The sequence below is a fragment of the Didymella exigua genome, assembly GCF_010094145.1.
Source record: "Didymella exigua CBS 183.55 unplaced genomic scaffold M421scaffold_11, whole genome shotgun sequence".
Taxonomy (NCBI): Eukaryota; Fungi; Ascomycota; class Dothideomycetes; order Pleosporales; family Didymellaceae; genus Didymella; species Didymella exigua.
The window spans coordinates 367546-382695 of NW_022984785.1; the positions used below are offsets into that span (position 1 = coordinate 367546).

The window sequence follows — 15150 nt, forward strand, 5'->3', positions numbered from 1 at the left end:
AGATACTAGTGAAGAAGCAGTATAATACCTGTCGATCACGACGCCGCTGCCGCTACAGCTTCATCGTCAAAGGTTCAAATTAGGCCGGAACGCATCTGACCAATTGAGCATGCTCGTTTACGAAGGAACCGTTGACGATGGCTGGCTGCTGTGTCACCGGATGAGGGTCTGCCCGCCCGAATCACCCTCATCGGACCTTCGTGGCGTGCTGGATGAGTCCGACTGCCTCAACGAGTGATAGGTGCATGGGTGCATGCTTGCGATCTCAGGACGTTGCGCGGTGCAGTGTCAAAACTTGGCTGACGAGGTTTGTTATGTCACTTCCCTTGAGCGGCACGTCGTGTCGGGTGGCGCATTCCGAGCTAGTTCCCGCCGGCAGTCTTTCAACTCTTTCTCCCGAGAACTTCTCCACCAGGCGGAAGTTGAAAGCGAGCGTCAACGGGAATGTAAAGCGAGGACTTTAGCCCGTGCCGTATCACTACAATAATCTGAATCTGGAAATTCAACGGCAGCGGTGTGCTCTGCCTAGAAAGAGTGTCACGAATCACGGTGCGAGTGTCCAGACTCCTGCGTACTGTACCACGTGTGATGACATCTGTCCTCAGGCAGTAGATATGCGTCATATGATAGGAACAGAACGCGATAGCCTCATCGAGGCGCTGTCGAGTCAAGCCACAATGTTTGGCACCTCTGCATACTGCGACAGGTGATGACCTTCACCTTCTACCAATGTCGGACTGCAAACTGCATGGTGTTCTTGGGTAGGACCTGCCTTCGTTACAGCGAAGGTGACTGGCTGGAAAAATTCCGGGGCACAAAAGACCTTGCTCATGTGGACTGCATCTTGCACCTTCGACCTCAGCGTAGATATTTCGTGACGTTACTTGTATCTGCTATGTTGTTGGATTCGATTCCCAGTGATGATACATCTGTAATAACTCAATTCTACAGGTCGATCATGCGCTGTGACTCTATCAAAAGAGCATGAGTTTCTTCTCTCCAAGGGGTACACGCTTCAGTCGCGCTCTAGGTCACAAAACGGAAATCAAGGCTGTTGAACCGATTGGAAAGCGATCTTTTCCGTCATTGTGGAAGGACCTACCGCTTGTCACCCTCATCTGTGGTTGTTGTCCTGTAATTGTATTTCTCCTCTTCGGTGAAAGCATCCCAAGCCATCGCCCTCTGGTTGTTTCTCCGTCGGTAGTAGAAGTAGGTTCCAGGATATTGGATGAAACACATCCAAACACATGTGACCAGAAGACCTCTGCTCGCTTTGAAGTGGCGAGGAGCGTCGGTCAGTTGGTAAATATTAGCACCGATCATGCCACTGACTTGCACGAACATGTTGTAAAGCAAGGCCGACACCGTTCGGTTCTGGACCGAGCCAGCGTTCCGAGAAGTCCAGGCCACATGAATCGCATGCACGCATGGGAACGACAGCAATACCGTAGTAATCGCAAAATATGCCCACCGACTGATCGGATCTGGTAACGCAACCAAGCGTCCTCTGCCATCGCTACGAACGTCTGTTGTTGACTAGCTCACTGAAGGCTGTGATAAGAAGCATCGTGATGCTAGAGCCAAATATGTACGAGATCGATAGCAGATTGGACTGAATCATGTCGAATCCAAGGTCGCAGAACGAAATCATCCAGCACTGCGTGACTGGGATTTGGGGATACCGAATATTAAGCCCAGCGCATGGATAGGCCACACATCGTACTCTTTGGAGCAATTCCAGATCTGTCAGACTGAGAGACCTTGGCGGTTGTACGTATCATCCTTGTGAGGGCCGTCTGCTCACCCACGTTACTCACATAGCTTTTACTCACATAGCTTGAGGATCCATATACCACCAATACGGCCACACCACGCGATATAGGTGGAGCAGCAAATGATTCTTTTTTGGACATATCCCTGTGAAACAACTTCAGCGGAAATCCCGTAAATACTGGTGGCAGTATCGTGTGTATTTGCCGTGGAAATGCTGGACAACGCGGTCTGTCAAGCGTTCGTTACATGTATCTATCGTGCGCAATTTCAGCAGCCTCGAATTCAGAGTTGCTTGAGCATCCTAACAAGCCAATGAAGCAATTTTGAACGATAAGAGGACAGGTGGTGGAGGTTTATGTTGCACTGAAGGTATGCGTAGCTTTCACTGCCGGCATAACGTTGCTACTGCGATCGGTCAAGTGGGACTCTCGTGCGATTCGAGTTAGGGGGATGAAAGTCCTGATGTATACCTGGTTATCTTGCGGTACAGGATACAAGCCGTTGGTTGTTCGATATTCAAAGGTAACCTTACTCATGACCTCCACACCTATCGACTGTAAGCGCAGCAGAGCGAGGGTGACTAGATGCGCTGTACTTGTCATTCATCAAATACGGCGCCAATCTCAGCCGTATGCTCCGCGGCGTGTTCGTTATGCGTGGAACCAGGAAGGAAGAGACAGTACCGACCAGATGGCGTCGACGGCTGGACCAGACTGAGGTGTCTCTGGGTGGGCGCCCCACTTTGCCCAGCAGCCAATCGCAGCAATTCAATTCGGCGCTTGACTTTGATGCTACTACCCTGCTTCGCAACTCTTCGACTTGCTTCGGACTCCTTCATCCTGCTTCATACGAACAAGTGCTTGATTTGTGCCACGGGCAAAGCCTCTTGGGGTGCCGCAAATGGCTTACGCTGCGACCTTCTCCCATTCCGACTCACTTGGCTCCTGCCAATAATCCGTCCCGCTCTCTCTGAAGCCCATCTTGCGCAATACTTTCCCACTTCTTGTATTCATCTTCTCTGTCTCAGCAATGAACCTTCTCACTCCTTTTTCAGCGACAGCCCACTGCATCACCGCTCTCGCCGCCTCGCCAGCGACGCCCCTGCCCCACACTTTCTCGTGCACGCCGTATCTCAACTCCACCATCTCTTGCCACGGCGGCAGTAGCTCGCTACCTTCCTCCCAGTCTGGCATTGATGTTGTCGTTGTGTCTCGAACACCTGCATAACCCACCCACTCGACATGTTGCAAAAAGGCGAAATCAACACTTTCTACAAAGCCCACGCTCTCATTCCCTTCCAGTCTCCTCCCGCTGTCACTGTGCATGGCATCGGATCCGTCTCTTCTAGGACGAAGCGCAATCGCAAAATCACCGAGCCCTCTCCTCTTCCAGCACCGTTCGAGGTCACGTGTGAGGATGACATTCCTTGTATCCTCAACGCTCAACTCGCGAGCCAGGAAGTGCGGACCGAAAGCCATCTGGCAAAACGCCTCACTCACATGCAGACTGCCGTACAGCTGGACGTAATCGTTGTATTGTATGGCGATTGGAGTCAGTACGATGACGAGCCGCTCGGTGAACAGTACAAAAGGGGTCGGAAGGTATTCGGAGAGTTGAACAGACATGGCGGGCGCAAAGCTGTCAGGTGATGGAAAATCGGTACGTGATGCAGCTGAGATCGGCTCTGCACTTCAGCAGAATCTCTTCAGCTCTGGCGTTTGTCGGGCGCTCAGCCCGGCATGATAGAGTCAGCATACCCGAGATCGTGTCGCAAGCAAGACCAAACACACCGGTGTGTACGAAAACGGGGCCTGCGGTAATTACGTTACATTAGATGCGTAATTCTGCACTATCTCTCTTGTAGGAGGTAGCTTTTGCTCTGTCAGGCCCTCTATGCACTTCACTAGCTCTGCCTCCTGTTCTAGTCGAAGATTGCGACGTGCTAAACCTGCCTCTGCGCGTGACCTGCTGACACCTCAGTGCTTGCGCGATAACGTTAAGCAATCAACACTATGCTTTTTAGCTATTGTTGACTAACAGACCTCTTCGCTGGAGTCAAAAGCATCTAGCTCTGCAAGGGCTTCTTCCATAGTCATCGTGGCGTTGAGTTGTGGGGGGTGCAAAGTTGGGACGGAATCGAGATCGCGTACATTGACTGACGGCGTGCATTGAGTGCACGGACACGGTAGTGAGTTCGTGGCAGCTGGACGCCGTACCGTCATCAGAGCTCCGTCTCTCGCGAGTTTCTTACCAGTGTCTAATTTGGGCGCGAGGTGGAGCCTAAGACCTCATAGCGATGCCTCATAAAGTCTCTCGCTCTCTCACATCGTCACCTCCTACGTATCTGTGTCTTCACTATCACCTTCCCACCATCTATCAACACTCGACGACAAGACATTCAAAATGAACTACGCGCCAGTGTCAGACCCCGAAGACTATGGGGCCGCCCAATCGCAAGAGATGGGCGACATGGGCTCGCGAATAAACCGCTACTGCGATCGCTCTGGACCATGGGGCATTGACATCTTTGCCAGCTGTATCGCAGGATGCTGGGCTGGCGTTCTCGCATGTTTCGATGGATGCGGCGAGTGCTGCGGCGGGTGTTGCAGCGGATGCGGAGATTGCTGTGGAGAGTGCTGCAATAGCATGGTCAATTGCTGTAACTGAGAGACCTACCGAAAAAGCTGGGACGCGAGGCACGTGCGATCGAGATTGGGAAACCACTGCCATGGTTGATGTGCACCTGCACTTTTCTACACTATGGTGTCCTAAGGATCCTGTTTGGTGATAGATGCCTGGCTCTTCCACACCACACCTCAAACCACAACGCCATTGTTACAGCCCATCGCGCACCACATAATCGCTACCTTCCCATCGTTACTACAAGTGTATGGCTTACACAGAAATCGGCGAACGTACACCTCTTCTGCTCTCGCAAATGCTCGGGCAGATCATCAATATGGATTACAACAACAGTCGCTCACCTGCGCGTCTCAGGGAGGAGGAAGAAAGTCAAGTAGCTCTGGAACAGAGCTGCCAAGACTATAAAGCCGAGTGTCAAGCGTTGGAAGACAGGCGTCGAATCTACGATGCCAGACGCCAAGCCTTGGAGAACAGGAGCAACGCATTCATCGTCCGTTCGCCCTCACAAAGCAGCAACTTGGTCTCTACCCGCTCTGGATTAGCCATTCGTTTCAAAGAGCCGCATGAACGTCTACCTTCAGAAACCAGAACCAACGGATCTAGCACTCGACCTGGCGCACCTCGCCCCAAGACGCCCCATCCCAACTACGCAACCGACATGAAAGCTCTCCAAGAGTTTCTTGGACCTGACTCCTCAAACAACGCTCCCGTAGGCCACGCTCCACTAGACGCCAATTCATAGGAGAACCCCTTCGACGACAAGCACAACACCGAGCAGTGGAAATGCACGAAGTGCAATGCACCAGGGCACACGTCAGAAGAGCGCGTAAGGACGCTTGATGAGATGGGTCGCTTTATTTACAGATGCAATAATGCAGCCGGTTGTGATGCTTTGCTGGTCGCCAAAAAGGAACCCAATGGGACTGGTGAGCCTCAGCTCCCGTCTTGCTCGTATATGCGCTGACAGAGGATAGTCACTGTGGAGGAATACACACAGCCACCTGACACGGGCAGATCTTCTAGACGTCGGAGAGTCAAGGATTGGTTCAAGAGGAGGGGCAAGAAGGTCAAGGAGGTGGGTGAGAGGCTCAGGAGGGTATCTGATACTTCAATCGACCTGAGCGCATGGTGGATGCCGCCAGGGATCTATCCATGATTAATTTTCCTGGTGTCTCGGTAGGACTGCAGACTGATTCTTCTCAAGCCTTAGAATTAGGGCATCGAATAGCAGCAGGACAGGAACTTGATAAGATTGTGCCCAACTTGATACTGAAAAGTTTGTGTGATATCGCCGAAGCTTCGATTGACTGTGCCATGCTCGTAGGTCGAGATAGATTATACACTCCAACATGGTGTCCCTAGGCAGCAAAGCCAGCATACTGCCAGCCCTCTCTCTCTCTTTCTCCCCATGAAGATTCCACCTCCCTCTGAGGCTCTACGACAGCTTCTTCTCGGCCTTCTCAGCCGTCGCCTTCAGATCCCTCTCCAGCTCCTTGCCCTCCTGCTTCGCGAAATCGCCCGGTCCATCAGCGCCAGTCAGCTTCTGGCTCTGGTTGTAGCTGTAGATCCTGCCGACCTGGGTGGCGCCGACGCAGAATAGGAGCGCGTTGACGGCAGCCAGGGCCACGTTCTTGGGCCGGATCACAAAGCACCAGCGCGTCCAGATGGCGCCTGTGCACATGAGCGCGAAGTTCTGCGTCAGGGAGAGGGACTCGGCGGGGCGCGTGAAGTCGGCGGCGCCTGCGGCTACCATGGCCCATTTCATTACTGGCGCCCTGGGAGACGATTAGTGCGGGCTCTGGCTGTGAGTGTGTGGAGTCGTGGCCGGGTGCGGATCGCGTGCGGCTCCGCCGGCGGAGATAAGGCATTGCCATTGGCATTGTAGGGCACAGATATCGTGCTGCAGGGACTTTGGGACGCACCAAAAGTGCACCGTCTTGGGGCCGACGGGCGAGTTCCAAAACCTGGCGAAGCCGGCGGGCTCAGCGCCTGCGGTCGACGCATGGCGGCGGGCGTAGAACTGGCGAAAGTTGGTGCGGAAGGCGCTGAAGACGCGGGAGCCGGGGCGGAACGACATAGTGAGTTGACCGTCGAGGGAGCGAGTGACGGCAGGTGGGGGGTTTGTTGGGGCGTCGACGGTGACGGTAACGGTGAGTAGTCCGTATCAGCGCCGCAATGCCGGAAGCTCAGATTTCGGATGCTGCTGGGCCAATGCGGGCTCCAATTGGCTGCCTTAGTCAGCGGCAGCGTGGAGCTCAGCAACGTCAGTCAAGCACAGGCAAACACCACAAAGTGCAATTGATACCCACCACGGCGTTGACACGACACAATGGCCTCCAAGTATGCGTTCAATGCGGGGCTGAAGGAGCTGAGGTTCCTATTCTGCCAGACCAGCGAACACAGCGCTGCGACACGGTACGGGATCCCGGGTGAGGAGATTGCTATGCGCGCGCAACCATAGAGGAGGGGTGTGGATGAGTGTTGGAGTAGAGGCTGACGGGGTGTATAGGAGCTTCCTCCAGCGCAGCTATCCCACCATGAAGAAGCACAACCCGCACACGCCCATCCTCATCCGCGAGGCCCACGGCTTCGAGCCCACTCTGTTCGCAAGATACAGTACGCTACACCACCGAGACGGACGAGCGCAGCGCGAACAGCCCCTGTCGCGAGCGCGAGCACAGAGATCAAAGCTGACATATTCACAGACTACGGAAAGGAGACAAAAGTCCCGCTAAAGGGCCTGGACGACAAGTCGATCGAGCAGAAGGTCACCGAGCTCGTGCAGGCTTCGACCGCATAGAGAAAGACATGTGTATGGAGTAGAGGATATGAAGAGAGAAAGACTCGAAAGAGCAGCGGCAAATTCGAGCACAACCGTGTACATGTGTATTATGACGAATGTACTTGTTCCAGCAGCCATTTCTCCAGCTGAAATAGCTACTTTTTGAGACGAGGGCGAACTGCTAAAACGACCGATTCAATGACTTCATGATGGACCCTTTTGGAAAACCGCTATATTGCCAGATCTGACCTACTCACGCAGCTGAAGCCTTCAGAGGCAGCTTCGTCACGACTCTTTCACCGCTTGCAAAAATTGCATGGCTTGTAAGCAAGCGCGTTGGAACCGCAGCTTTCACTATATTCCCCTAGCTCACTACATTTCCCTAGCTGCTTCGAGCCTACATGTAGTTGGCTTTGGGGCATGTGATGGTATGTGACTTTGGAAAGTAGTATCCACCACACTGAACGGATTGTGCAGATTCTTGCGCATTATTAGTATGGAAGTCTCAAGAAAGCCAAACCGTATGTGGAAGCTTTTTTGGGGACTCAAAGGTCATCTCAGGTGGCTGTTATGAGCATACTTTCTCGTGGCTTTCACCTTCAATCAACACGTCGCTTACACCCTGCTGCTCGCTTGAACCCACAGATTTTCCTTTTTCTCGCAGAATCTTCCTTCAACTAACGCCAACGTTTTCTTCCACGATGACGGCCTTCGAAGGTGTGCTGAAGGTGGGTCAGACGTGGCCTCGAGCGCATGGGACAACGCCGGTCCAGCTGCAGCCAAAAGCGCACAACTCGCCAAAGCTTTCGGCGCCGCAGTACATGAACATGCCAACGTCGCAACGGCACATCCAAATTCTCTCCCAGCTCACGAGGGTCCGTCGCCTGATTGGGCCGTTCTGTCACAGTTTAGCGAAGACGTTGGCGAAGACGTTGGCGAAGACGTTGGCGAAGACATTGGCAAGCAGGTCAGCGTCACCGCGAGCGAAGCTTGGGATGCGCTGCTCGGTGGCGAAAATGCTCTGACTGCTTTCGCTCAGGCCAAAGGAAACAAGTTCGAGTTTAAAGAAAAGGATTTTAATGGCTTCTCCGAGACGCTCAAGAGGTGGATCTTGGAGCATCCCATTGAAGCTGCAGTTCTGCTTGCTTACCTCACTTCTGCGCCGATTACCGTCATCCTTACGCCTGCTATGTTGGATTTGGTTGGTTTCACGCCCATCGGCCTGGCCGCTAGTAAGATAGTCTTGCTACCATTTGTCACTTTTGGCTAACTCATCCTCATTAGGATCTCTTGCCGCCGCAGTGCAGTCAATATTAAGTCCAGTTGCTAGCCGGAGGTACGTTCGTGATTCTGCAAAGTGCTGCAATGGGTGGGTATGGACTCATTATCGTATGGGCGTCAAGCATCCGAGCGGAACTACAATAATATCTCCTATGGTCATGAATCCAGATCCAAGACCCACGAGACCGCCTCTGGTGATCAAGAAACACCGGCCCATCATATGTTTCCCAAAGTCCTTGCGCAGAAACGATCTATGGGAATGGCGGGGTACTACATCGCTCTTGATGTGTTGCTGTAGGCCACGGTCGATTGGCAAGCATGGCAGACGCTCGCTTGCTGACGATGCGAAAAAATTGTAACAGGCTCTGGTCCATTTCCCTGGTTTGACCCACTCTTCTGGCATCTGGGCCAGGCACAGTGTCCTACAGAAGGCGTCATCATCTGGACTTGCCGAATCTTCACTGTCGATGTCAAATCCGTTGAGGAAGAGCGCTCGCCAATGGAGGAAAGCCATGATGCGATCGGCCAGCGTAGTCATAACACCAACAGCGATTTCACGTTCTTTGACAACACCAAGGGTACACGGCACTGATCTGCAATTTTCGGTGCTCGCCCATTGGCTTAACCATTTGTATTCGGTCGTTTCATCACCTGAAGCTGTAAACTCCACAATCTCCTCATGCCTTCGGAGCGCTTTTGTCTCTGGGACATGTGACCAGCCAGGACACCAGGTCGGCAGGCCAGCCGATCCTGTGTATATCGGGAAGTGAATCGACTCCCGTAAAACGTCGAGGCTGCCAGTCGTTGAAAGCACATATTCGAAGACTATATATACGTCCCTGACAGAGAGGCTGTAGTCCACAACAAAATGCTTGCGAATGCTCTCCGGAAGCACACCGAGAATCGCGAACATTTTGTCCTGAGGCCTCGAGGCCAGCTTCCGCCTACATTGTCGCATCACTTCCAGAAGCTGATCCTGCCCCAGCGCGAGGAATACGCCACCATCAGGTATACTATTTAGTCCTTGATACACCAAGACTTGTGGGATGGTGTACTGGGTGCGCGACATCCTGAGAGGCGTTCGGTCTGGGTTGAAGAATTCTCGCTCAAGGTCGGCATTGTTCAGGCGGAATCTTTCGGTGGCATCAACGAAGATTTTATAGGCGACATTGGCGTCACCGCAGTAGACGGTTGTGGTTTTCGTGCTGTAGACTTCTTGCACGACCCACAGTCTGTCCCAATAATCGCGTTCGAACAACCTGGCTACAGCCTCCAGCCCACACAGTTCCGATTCCAGTTTCGAGCGCTTGGCGTGGATCTTCAAAACTTCAGACAGCTGTTCGTTCGTCAAATTCTCTGCGGCAACTTCTTCAAGACACTTCAGCGCCTTGTCATTATCGTCCGCTCCTGGTCCTAGCCAAATCGCGACCGACTGCGCCCTGCAGTAGATATCGGTCATCAGCTGAACCTGCTCCGTTCTCTCCTTCGTGTCTTGCTAGTTGATGCACAAGGCGTCGACCCACATCCATACATTGGTGTGCTTCTCCCGAAGAGCCTCCAACGCACCGTAAAGGCTCGCTGTGACAAGACAGTGGATTCGTGATAAAGTTCGACGGCAACTGGCAGTTTTGTCTCTGTACTCGTTCAAAATGTCGATCTCTTTCTGCTTCTCTGGGTTTCTCCATGCATAAGATATTGCAACATAGGGCGGTGGCTCCACAAGTAGAAAGTGCTGAATCGTGCAATTCACCTTCCACATCTTCATTGCCAATATTCGATCCAAGTTCAGGCGACATGCGTACCACAGAATCCACCAAGGATTTATTGGAAGCTGATGAGTCTCTGTCGCCAAGTGACGCGGCATTGGCGATTGTCTTTCTGTGCTCTTTTTCGCTGCGGCGACCCCGTCTTTCTTCCGAGTCGGAGCGAGACCTACGATAATTCGAGTGCCTTTTTCTCTCTTTCTGACCCGAGTGCTTGCGTTATGGCGCATCGGGTGGGATATGGAGATTCTTGCCGAAGTTCGGTCGGCGTTTTCCGTGATTGTGGTCGACCATGTTGGATTTGGCTTCCAACGTACAATTGTGTTACTCAGAAATAGGCTTTGTGTTGGAGAGACTACTGTCGGTCGCAAGGCTGAGGCAAGTGTCATGAGCGGGGCGCGCGAAACCAATACGGAGAATTCGGTCATCAAAGCGCAGGTAATATCTTATATTGATCATGCGTCTGACCGGTCAGGCTGGCACATACAAATGCGTCATGCAGCTGTACGAAGCGGAACCTGTGGAGAGCATCTTCAATCATGAATGCCCGTGAATGAAAGGATCGCTTCGGGCCTTCCTGGGAGAAATGCGCGAGCTCCGCGAAGCAACTGCAGCCACAATCAATACATCTTACAAAGTAACAATGACAGCGTCACGGGACTCAAGTGTGGCTTCACTATCTGTGGGGCCAGGGATGTTATCTTTGAGATGTCCCATGTATATCTGTGGGTAGTGTCATTAATTGATACACGATACATCTCCAAATGATTACGTCGGCGCAGTAGCGCTTGCTCCAATACCTGCCAACCCGGCTGCAGCAACCTCAATGTCTTGGGGCACAGTTCCTCCACTGACACCAACACCACCGATCAATCGTCCTTGGTAGTAGATTGGCAGTCTGATATGCAGTCAGTGGAAGAATCTGCCAATGTTTCTATTTTAGCACTCACCCTCCACCAAAAACGACCAGCCCACCATTTGTCTGCTCAATAGCATACAAGGGCGCACCAGGCTGGCTCGCGTCATATAGTCCTGCGCTGGACAAGCCATTGAACACTACTGCGGTCTTTGCCTTCTTCTGACTGATATCGACCGAGCCAATGTAGGCATTATCCATACGAAGAAATGCCACAAGAAGGCCGGAAGGATCGACGACGGCAACATTCTGGGGCACCCCGATTGCGGTGGCATTCTTGACGGCTGCCTGGACGATCTGATATGCCTGGTCTGCTGATACAACGTAACGCTCGGAAGGTTTTGAGCCAATGCCGTTCGTGCCGTTGATCTGAGCGTAGGCTACGTTGGCCAGGGCGAGGAGTGGTGCGGTGAAGCGCATTGTGATAGTCAGAGAAATTGAGCTGTCAATCAAGATTGAACGAAACAACATAAACAAACAATCATCCTACGTGACCTTATATGACCTCGTGGCTTGGTCCAGGTACCACGCTCTAGTGATCTTGCTGCACAGTGACAATCGCTGACCACTGTTACCGCAACATTCAAGGCTAGGTGCCCGATTAACAGGCTTGTGATGTTTCCGCGTGCGGGGAAACCATAGAAGCAGAACGCCATCAAGAGGCTCGCCAGCCCATTAGCCTCAATCAGGCTTGGGGCCTCTTTGCGGAGTCTGGTCCGGCATGGATCGCGGACCATCCCGAGGTCGGCTAACTGGGGGTTTCTGGTTAGCAAACCTTCAGCCTTGTAGTACTTCGTATTGATAGAGATGGTGATGAGGAGGCTTTTATGTTGCCGGCAGGAAAGCACAGAAGTATCGATTCCTGTGCGTCACCTCAGCCACGTACAATTTGAACGCATCAACAGCAGGAGTTGGGTCCGTAGAAAGTTTTCGACGCACAACTGAGCGCCGAATGAAGGTACAATTGATCTGTTGCCGGTATGTCGCCAGGTGGGTAGGCACAGTCTGTACTTCCCACCTGCGGTCCACGGTCCGCAACGTTCTGACTGTATCTTGAAGGCAAGGCACTGTTGCATTGTGAAAGCTCCATCCGACAATTCCTCACAAAAGCACGCTCCTGCGCGAATCTGCGGCGAATATCGTTTGTTCCCGGCGATGCAGGTGTGCTCGAGCGGCAGGCATGGCATGAGCTGTGCCGGCACTTCCGAGGTGCTTGGCGTTTCTCAGCGTTCCTGCTCTTGCTCTCTTGACACTCGAAACCGCAGCAAAGTCCAAGCTCTTCTCCTGTCATCGAGAAATTTAACTACCGAAAATGAGCCTTTCAAGCAGGTAATGCTCTGCCGATCTTTGGTCACTGCGCACCGACGAGCGAAGAAAGTCCGTCGAAAACGATAGAAAATTGAGAGCATTCGCCTGCGTTGATTGTTTAAATATCTTGGTTATTCAACACGCGTTTCATCCTGATAGGGTCTCCTGCCTTTTGCGGAAGGTCTGAGACACGATTTCGTACACGGTCCGGCACATGATCAGCACATGCAGATGTGCAGTTTCTCGGCACGCAGTAGAGGACTTGAACAGATTGATCAGAGCAGCGATGTTCGGTCGGACAAAAGTTTGATTGCGAAGCATCGCAATCAACCAGTGCTCCATCAAGGCGAACAGGCATGACTCGGGCCCTTAGCCTTGCGAATTCCCGGGTCTGGCGTCTCGAAAGCTGTGCCGGGAGATCTAGCAAGTGATCATGGACCCACATGCCGGTCTGAGGACTGGTACGTCTGGAGAAGTGCGGCCGACCTCCCTCACATCCTAGACTGCCCAGGCGCTGCAATGCACCAACGTATTCTCGCCCACTGTGACACGGCAACTCGGGTTCCCTCACGACACCAACAGTGTCCACGAACCTTCTTTCGTCAGCGCGCGCGTACCCTGATAACCATAATATCGACTCCCGGTGTTCTTCGAATACGACCGATTGCGCCATAGTTCCCGTTTCGAGCGACCCAGCCTACTCGATCTCGGTCTTAGTAGCAACAACCTTGTATGGGCAACGCGTCTCTTCGACGGGACCGCCCTCTAATTGCTCTTCGAATTGAGCTTACGAGTCACTTGTCAGAGTGGTCATGCTTACCCTTCGCGTCCTGTTATCCCTACCGACATTGCTCTCGATTGCTCTTGTCGCCCACGTAAACGCCGCCGTTCCAGCCGATGATGGAGTCATCGCTGAAGAGAAGGGTACAGCGAAGCCTGAGCTGGCTGCCGCCTTGACTGGAGGCGAAGGGTGTTCGTCATCTGATATCGAGGACATTCGAGTTGGCTTCGTAGAGATGACCGAGCTGTTCCAAGCAGCCTTGCCGTACGATCAGAACGGTCAACCTTCTATCGAGCTCTTCGGCCGGCCCTTACGAATCGCGAACTATTCGTCGATGATCGAGTCGAATCTTAAGCGCGCAGCGCAGTACGCCAATCTGAGAGGAAGCGAGACAGTCAATCCGGATGTCCATGTACGATGCGACGATCCGAACAACATGTGTAAGACTGGGAATAAGAGGGACGGAAACCACGTCGCATACAACATGGGGAATCTTCCAATGATCAACTTCTGCAAGGACTACTTCAAATTGGATGGCCTGGAGGACAGGGTTGATAAGAAGGCTGGTAACCAGATGGAAAAGGAGAGGCTGCACGAGTACTACAACAGGGGGACACTATGGGCCAGGATGGTGATGCACATTGGTGGTGTGGGTGTTGCAGTTGTGGAGAAGGCTATTCCAGCACAAGCGAACTCGGCATCTGGCAGAGAGTGGGAGACAGTCGTCAGCGAAGGAGCAATGAACACGACAGTCCTCGCGGGAGTACTGAACGACCGCCCAGATGGTAACGCCCCAACGGACATCCAGACACTGAAGTACACTTATGGCGTAACACGGTCGAAGCTGCTGGCAGTCCTCTCGACACAGATGCCCTACGATGCTGCAAACAACGCCGAGAACTACGCGCTTTACGCACAAGCACGATACATTATGCAGAAAAAGGGTTTCTACCCCAACGTTCCGGTCATGGATTTTCCGAACGAACTGTCTGTCCTCACCAATGAACAGCTTCAGGATGGCGAGAGATGCAAGTACGCCTACTTTGACTCGTCAGATGTGGTTGCGCCTCCGCCAAACATGGAGCTCAAGGCGAAACCACTCCCTGGTGCTGCTTCGAAGCAGCAGCCGGCGTTGATGATCCTCGCGACTCTTGCTGTCGCAACCTCTATTGCCATGTCGTCGTTCGGATGAGATCCACACACAGAAGTAACGATCTAAAGTAGAACAAACATCCGCAATCCGCCCTGTGCGGCATCTCTGCGTCGCCGAAGCTAGTTGACAGCGTACGTACACCCGAGCGTCGAAGGCTTCAGCGCTCCGCTCTGGGCAACTCTCCGTGAGTGTTGCTATACAGACTTTTCGTGCCACGACATGATGGATTCCGGAGATGATGAGCTCTGTATGGACAAAACGCCTCGGCGGCCAGTCAACAGCTGCAAAAGAGAGGATCAGGGGTGGTGTGGTGGATAGATAATAGATCTTCAGCGAAGGTCGATACCCACCACTGTGTACGTGCGAAGTACAGTACAGGATAATGAATGAATTAGTGGTTTACCATCTCAGTCTCATCCCGTGCTCTTAGACTCGAATCAAGCTGTACCTTCCGCTTTTTTTTCTCCTTCGCCTTTTCAACCCCCTCCTCGGCAAGAACAATCGACGCAGCGTCATCAACCCACCACCTCCTCCCGATCCTCTTCTCTGGTCTATCTTTCCATTGCTCCTCCTGATATCTACGATGTAGGCGTGGCTGGTCAGCTTGAGTAATTAGCGTTGCAGACGAGTCTGTTTGGAAGCCGATCCGGATGTCTGGCTCTCCTTCTCAGGATCTGGGATCCCATTTTTAGACTTTGAGGTTTTCACCTCGGGAGCAAGTGTTCAGTCCTCTATTGGAGCGTATGGTTG

At 52.7% G+C, this 15150-nt stretch overlaps 11 protein-coding genes across 11 annotated transcripts; 4 read left to right on the top strand and 7 right to left on the bottom strand.

Annotated features, from left to right (window-relative positions):
• Positions 1-1098: 1098 nt before the first annotated feature.
• On the bottom strand, positions 1099-1479 carry M421DRAFT_61273 (uncharacterized protein; the record flags this gene model as incomplete). Its single annotated transcript, XM_033595867.1, has 1 exon — positions 1099-1479. A coding segment is annotated over one exon (381 nt), but the record flags the coding sequence as incomplete, so codon positions are not given.
• A 978-nt stretch (positions 1480-2457) lies between these two features.
• On the bottom strand, positions 2458-3602 carry M421DRAFT_135795 (uncharacterized protein). Its single transcript, XM_033587420.1, has one exon. The coding sequence runs from the start codon at positions 3396-3398 to the stop codon at positions 2679-2681; it is 720 nt and encodes a 239-aa protein (XP_033449535.1). The 5' UTR covers positions 3399-3602; the 3' UTR covers positions 2458-2678.
• Positions 3501-4094, bottom strand: M421DRAFT_135832 (uncharacterized protein). The gene is made up of 2 exons (XM_033587422.1): positions 3812-4094; positions 3501-3755 (listed from the first exon to the last, which is right to left on the bottom strand). Exons 1-2 carry the CDS (start codon positions 3993-3995, stop codon positions 3604-3606), a joined length of 336 nt encoding a protein of 111 aa, XP_033449536.1. The 5' UTR covers positions 3996-4094; the 3' UTR covers positions 3501-3603.
• A 457-nt stretch (positions 4095-4551) lies between these two features.
• On the top strand, positions 4552-5349 carry M421DRAFT_135817 (uncharacterized protein). Its single transcript, XM_033587421.1, has one exon. The coding sequence runs from the start codon at positions 4664-4666 to the stop codon at positions 5156-5158; it is 495 nt and encodes a 164-aa protein (XP_033449537.1). The 5' UTR covers positions 4552-4663; the 3' UTR covers positions 5159-5349.
• Positions 5350-5678: 329 nt separating this feature from the next.
• Positions 5679-6586, bottom strand: M421DRAFT_419810 (UPF0041-domain-containing protein). The gene is made up of 2 exons (XM_033592254.1): positions 6339-6586; positions 5679-6191 (listed from the first exon to the last, which is right to left on the bottom strand). The coding sequence occupies exons 1-2, from the start codon at positions 6491-6493 to the stop codon at positions 5852-5854; spliced, it is 495 nt and encodes a 164-aa protein (XP_033449538.1). The 5' UTR covers positions 6494-6586; the 3' UTR covers positions 5679-5851.
• Positions 6587-6745: 159 nt separating this feature from the next.
• Positions 6746-7216, top strand: M421DRAFT_61242 (NADH dehydrogenase, alpha subcomplex, subunit 2; the record flags this gene model as incomplete). Its single annotated transcript, XM_033595862.1, has 3 exons — positions 6746-6831; positions 6926-7032; positions 7122-7216. The coding sequence occupies 3 exons, from the start codon at positions 6746-6748 to the stop codon at positions 7214-7216; spliced, it is 288 nt and encodes a 95-aa protein (XP_033449539.1).
• A 298-nt stretch (positions 7217-7514) lies between these two features.
• On the top strand, positions 7515-8777 carry M421DRAFT_91776 (uncharacterized protein; the record flags this gene model as incomplete). The annotated part of the gene is made up of 6 exons (XM_033597978.1): positions 7515-7521; positions 7567-7626; positions 7676-7719; positions 7863-8430; positions 8483-8534; positions 8648-8777. 6 exons carry the CDS (start codon positions 7515-7517, stop codon positions 8775-8777), a joined length of 861 nt encoding a protein of 286 aa, XP_033449540.1.
• A 912-nt stretch (positions 8778-9689) lies between these two features.
• M421DRAFT_44289 (uncharacterized protein) lies at positions 9690-9971 on the bottom strand (the record flags this gene model as incomplete). Its single annotated transcript, XM_033594654.1, has 1 exon — positions 9690-9971. A coding segment is annotated over one exon (282 nt), but the record flags the coding sequence as incomplete, so codon positions are not given.
• A 1039-nt stretch (positions 9972-11010) lies between these two features.
• On the bottom strand, positions 11011-11578 carry M421DRAFT_61287 (DUF336-domain-containing protein; the record flags this gene model as incomplete). The annotated part of the gene is made up of 2 exons (XM_033595870.1): positions 11011-11140; positions 11193-11578. The coding sequence occupies 2 exons, from the start codon at positions 11576-11578 to the stop codon at positions 11011-11013; spliced, it is 516 nt and encodes a 171-aa protein (XP_033449542.1).
• M421DRAFT_135864 (uncharacterized protein) lies at positions 11335-12479 on the bottom strand. Its single transcript, XM_033587423.1, has 2 exons — positions 12045-12479; positions 11335-11906 (listed from the first exon to the last, which is right to left on the bottom strand). Exons 1-2 carry the CDS (start codon positions 12343-12345, stop codon positions 11608-11610), a joined length of 600 nt encoding a protein of 199 aa, XP_033449543.1. The 5' UTR covers positions 12346-12479; the 3' UTR covers positions 11335-11607.
• Positions 12480-12797: 318 nt separating this feature from the next.
• Positions 12798-14804, top strand: M421DRAFT_419813 (uncharacterized protein). The gene has a single exon (XM_033592255.1). It carries the CDS (start codon positions 13279-13281, stop codon positions 14437-14439), a length of 1161 nt encoding a protein of 386 aa, XP_033449544.1. The 5' UTR covers positions 12798-13278; the 3' UTR covers positions 14440-14804.
• The last annotated feature ends 346 nt before the right edge of the window (positions 14805-15150 follow it).

Excerpts from the sequence above, each read along its gene's own strand:
- M421DRAFT_135795 (XM_033587420.1), bottom strand. The coding sequence starts at position 3,398 with ATGTCTGTTCAACTCTCCGAATACCTTCCGACCCCTTTTGTACTGTTC.
- M421DRAFT_135832 (XM_033587422.1), bottom strand. The coding sequence starts at position 3,995 with ATGACGGTACGGCGTCCAGCTGCCACGAACTCACTACCGTGTCCGTGC. Across the intron at positions 3,756-3,811 it reads TGACTCCAGCGAAGAGGTCT|CACTGAGGTGTCAGCAGGTC; the intron begins GTTAGTCAACAA and ends TTATCGCGCAAG.
- M421DRAFT_135817 (XM_033587421.1), top strand. The coding sequence starts at position 4,664 with ATGGCTTACACAGAAATCGGCGAACGTACACCTCTTCTGCTCTCGCAA.
- M421DRAFT_419810 (XM_033592254.1), bottom strand. The coding sequence starts at position 6,493 with ATGTCGTTCCGCCCCGGCTCCCGCGTCTTCAGCGCCTTCCGCACCAAC. Across the intron at positions 6,192-6,338 it reads CCCAAGACGGTGCACTTTTG|GGCGCCAGTAATGAAATGGG; the intron begins GTGCGTCCCAAA and ends ATCGTCTCCCAG.
- M421DRAFT_135864 (XM_033587423.1), bottom strand. The coding sequence starts at position 12,345 with ATGCCATGCCTGCCGCTCGAGCACACCTGCATCGCCGGGAACAAACGA. Across the intron at positions 11,907-12,044 it reads GCTGTTGATGCGTTCAAATT|CCGACCTCGGGATGGTCCGC; the intron begins GTACGTGGCTGA and ends ACCCCCAGTTAG.
- M421DRAFT_419813 (XM_033592255.1), top strand. The coding sequence starts at position 13,279 with ATGCTTACCCTTCGCGTCCTGTTATCCCTACCGACATTGCTCTCGATT.